General features: G+C 42.3%; 1 protein-coding gene across 1 annotated transcript in view; it reads right to left on the bottom strand.

Moving 5' to 3' along the window:
* Positions 1-2,767: 2,767 nt before the first annotated feature.
* LOC106723777 (ATP-dependent RNA helicase DDX19A-like) overlaps positions 2,768-3,880 on the bottom strand; it is a 6,849-nt gene continuing 5,736 nt past the window's right edge. The window contains exons 2-3 of the mRNA XM_014528582.1: positions 3,317-3,523; positions 2,768-2,907 (exon numbers count right to left, since the gene is read on the bottom strand). Of these exons, the coding sequence (XP_014384068.1) occupies positions 2,846-2,907; positions 3,317-3,523 (269 nt within the window). The 3' untranslated portion in view covers positions 2,768-2,845. The remainder of the gene's footprint in view (positions 2,908-3,316; positions 3,524-3,880) is intronic.

The following is a 3,880-nucleotide window of genomic DNA, read 5'->3' as shown; positions in this document are numbered from 1 at the left end:
GCATCAGCTTGTGGACGGAAGAGTCCCGGGTTCAATTCTGGTCAAGAGCATGTACCTTGGTTGCAGGATCTTCCCCGGCTCGGGCAGGAGGCAACCAATGAATGTGCTCCTCTCATATCAATCAAGAGCATGTACCTTGGTTGCAGGATCTTCCCCGGCCCGGGCAGGAGGCAACCAATGAATGTGCTTCTCTCATATCAATATTTCTTTTTGTCTTTCCCTACCGCGCGCTAACCGATTGCGCCACTGGAGCTCCATCATATCAATATTTCTTTTTGTCTTTCCTTCTCCCACTCTTTCTGAAAATCAATGGAAAAAATATCCTCGGATGAGGATTAAATAATAATAAATAAATAAAACTTTAAATTGGATTATTTCATATTAATATTTTTTAATTTCCATCTTCTACTTTCTCATTTTCATATTTTATATTAAAATATAGGTTTCTGGTTTCCATGGAAAACTTGCGTTACTCATTTCCACAAGGCAACGTCAGGCTGAAGTTCTACAACAAGGACTCACTTCCACAGGGCACTCTCTTTACAGTTCCTAAGCATTCTACAGTCACCCTACTCTGAGGCCAAAGGCTTCTTGCCATATATTCTTATTATGTACTATTATTTCTCTGTAATGTGACTGAATATAGTACCAGTGTGGCTCCTATGGACATTTGATTGTGTGGCTTCCATTTTAATATATTTGAATTCTGGGGAATTATTTATCCAAAACTGTCTTGGACATTGCTCAGGGGTGGAGGTGGTGAAGTCATTCTTTTTTTCCATCTTCTTCATTAATTTCCTCTGGTCTAACAGTAAAAAAAAAAAAGAACGAAAAATACAACAGCGTGTAGAAATCTGAATACATAAAGTATTTATATAAAAGTTTTCTTGCTCATTCTGTCATAATTATTGCACCCATCAGCATACTTCCCACATTTAATTTGGCTCTCGATCATGAGGAAATCAGCATCTTGAATTACTCAGTGCTTCCTAAGGTTAGGTCTAGATTTTCAGGTCATAACTGAGACCTGACAATGATTCAATTACATTACACAACAGAATATCTGTGTATTCCCCACTGTTCCAACACAATCTAGTCCAGGCAGGTGCTCAATAAAGGCATGTTGAACTTCCACCTAAAGATGACAGATTAAACCTACACATTTCCTCTGACACCCTTATAAAATGCAAAAAACAAAAAGGTACTTTTTTATTTTAAAGATGCGCAAGTTTCAAAGGAAATGAGAGCAATAAAATGTTGGAAGCTGGAAAGCAGGACAACAGGTATCGTACCTAATAAACCAGAGACACTGGTGGGGAAAGCAAAAAACCAGCATTCACTTCTTCTACCTGGCAGACAACTGGGGCCTGATTCCCTTAGAAAGCTGAAAAAAAGGGGGAGGGGGCTCTGGACTGGGGGTCTAGGAACAGTTAATAGTGTGGGCACTATATTGAAAAGAAGAGGATTAAGTAAAATATGTATACATACTAAATGTTGAAACCACTGCCAGTGCTCTTCCCCAACTTGGCTCCAAGAAAGCAGATAGTGAGGTTCATACCACCCACACAAGAGTGGAAAAGTTTCTTCTTTTGAAATGTGACCCCACCAAGATAAATGACCTAGAAATACTGACGTGAGGTGGAAATTCTCATCGACAGACACCCAACCACGCTACAGTGAGACCCATAATTATCAAGCCTCCCAGGCTAACAAAGAAACCTCACTGAGCTTTTAAGTGATCCACTATTTCTTTTTATTTATTTATTTTATCTCAGAGAGAGGGATAGAAACATCAATGATGAGAGAGAATCATTGATCAGCTACCTCCTGCATGTCCCACACTGAGGATAGAGCCTGCAACTTGGGCATATGCCCTGACTGGGAATGGAACCATGATCTCCTGGTTCATGGGTCAATGCTCAACCATTGAGCCACACCAGCTGGGCAAGTGATCCACTTAATTATTATTAAGCAGATAAGAATCCTTAGATATCTGAGGAAAATCTCCAACATAAAAGACAAGATGAACAAAAGGGAAAAAAATGATGAGTTGCAACTTAGAGGAAACAAAGACTATAGAAGGAGATGGAAACTTTTTTAAAGTTATCATTAAAATATTCAGAGAAATGAGACGATATTGTATCCCTGAAACTGGAGGTTCTATTAAAAAGGAACATTCAGAAAAGTTTAAAAAAGAATCATTGGAAATTAAAAGTATAATACTAGAAATTCAATATATGAATTAGAAGAGAAATTGAGAAACTCTCCCAGAAATTAGATTTTTTTAAAAAACACAAATAGAAAATATGAGTATTCATAAGAAAATTAGAGAAATACAGGTGATCCAATACCTGAATAATAGGATGACAGGGAAAATGGAAAGGTAGAAATCACCAAGAAAAACACTCATGAAAATGTTAAGTGAAAAATTAAGTGAAGAACATGACTTTCCACATTGAAAAGCTCCATTACAATTAATAAAAATGGACTTATAATAGGCTTATAAATATGAGCTTTCAGAACTCAGAGAATAGTGGAAAGATTCACAATGTTTCCAATGGAAGAAAATAGATTAGATATAAACAATCAAGACTGAGAATCAGATGAAACTTCCCACTGGGGATGTGCCCGCAACCAAGGTACATGCCCTTGAACGGAATCGAACCCGGGGGACCTTTCAGTTCGCAGGCTGACGCTCTATCCACTGAGCCAAACCGGTTTCGGCTCAAAACGTAGTTTAAAATAAGGCAGGTGGTTCCTGTCCACTTGTGCCTTTGTCCTTCGGTGACGTCCAGGCCTGTGCTGTGAAAGCACGGGTTTCCTGGGAAGGACCTGCAGGAGCTTCTCAGTTGGCTATTTTCTCAATCTCGTCCAAATCATCCGTGTCCAGTCTTTCTATTTTCTTATCTGAGAATAAAAAAAAGATTCAAATAAATCAACATGGGGTTACATGGAGAGACACACCTAGGGAAGGGCAGCCCAGCTGGGAGAGAAAACACAGGTCTCTGCCCTGGCTAGGAACGAGCCCTGCCTCTGCCCACATCCATCCTCCAGTTAAACCCAAAGGATTCTGGTGCCTGAGACAGACACTGACAACAACAGTCCGAGTCCAAGGCCCTCAGCCTGGCCAAGGGGAACCGACACTCGAGTCCTGACACTGAACTCCCAGGTGTGCTCTCTGAGGACTTCCCGATTGTAGGGGAGGAGGGGAATGTGCAAAGGGACAAAGCCTCTCTAGGGGCCACAGGACTACCTACGCTTCCACCCATCCCCCGACTTGCCCCATAAGGAAAGGCAGGACACTCCCAGGACTCACTAAAATGCTCCTGGATTCTGTTGAGGATGTTCATGCTGTGCTTGCTGTCGACCATGTTCACTGCCAGGCCCCTCTTGCCAAAGCGGCCAGTGCGCCCAATCCAGTGCAGGTAAGTCTCGTTGTCTGGGTTCCCATCCTTGTCCACAGGAAGGTCAAAGTTGATGACAACAGACACCTGTTCAACGTCGATACCACGGGCACACACTGCTATAAATACAGATGTAACAAGACAATAGAGGACAGAATCTGGCGACCGAACCTGGCTGGAGAATCTGGAGAACCTGGCTGGAGTTCCTAGACAGAACTTGGCTGGAGATCCGGGCTAGAGATCCTGGCTAGGCTGCTGATCAACTGAACGCTGTCTCCGTATCATTCCTTCATTCTTCGCCGACTCCGTCCACACCTTTGGGAACCCCTTGACCTGCTGGGGCTGGACCCCAACACTATAATTGAAACTTTGTTGCTCCAGCTCCTCCAAGGCCACGGCCTGCTGAAAGCAGGTATCTGGGGTTTGTTTAGCTTCTATAATTGCAACTTTGTTGCTTAGAGTGGAGCTCAGAGCCC

This window comes from Myotis brandtii, unplaced genomic scaffold (assembly GCF_000412655.1).
Source record: "Myotis brandtii unplaced genomic scaffold, ASM41265v1 scaffold640, whole genome shotgun sequence".
NCBI classification, from domain to species: domain Eukaryota; kingdom Metazoa; phylum Chordata; class Mammalia; order Chiroptera; family Vespertilionidae; genus Myotis; species Myotis brandtii.
Note: the sequence above shows the minus strand (reverse complement) of the source record. Positions and strands in the feature narration are given on the sequence as shown.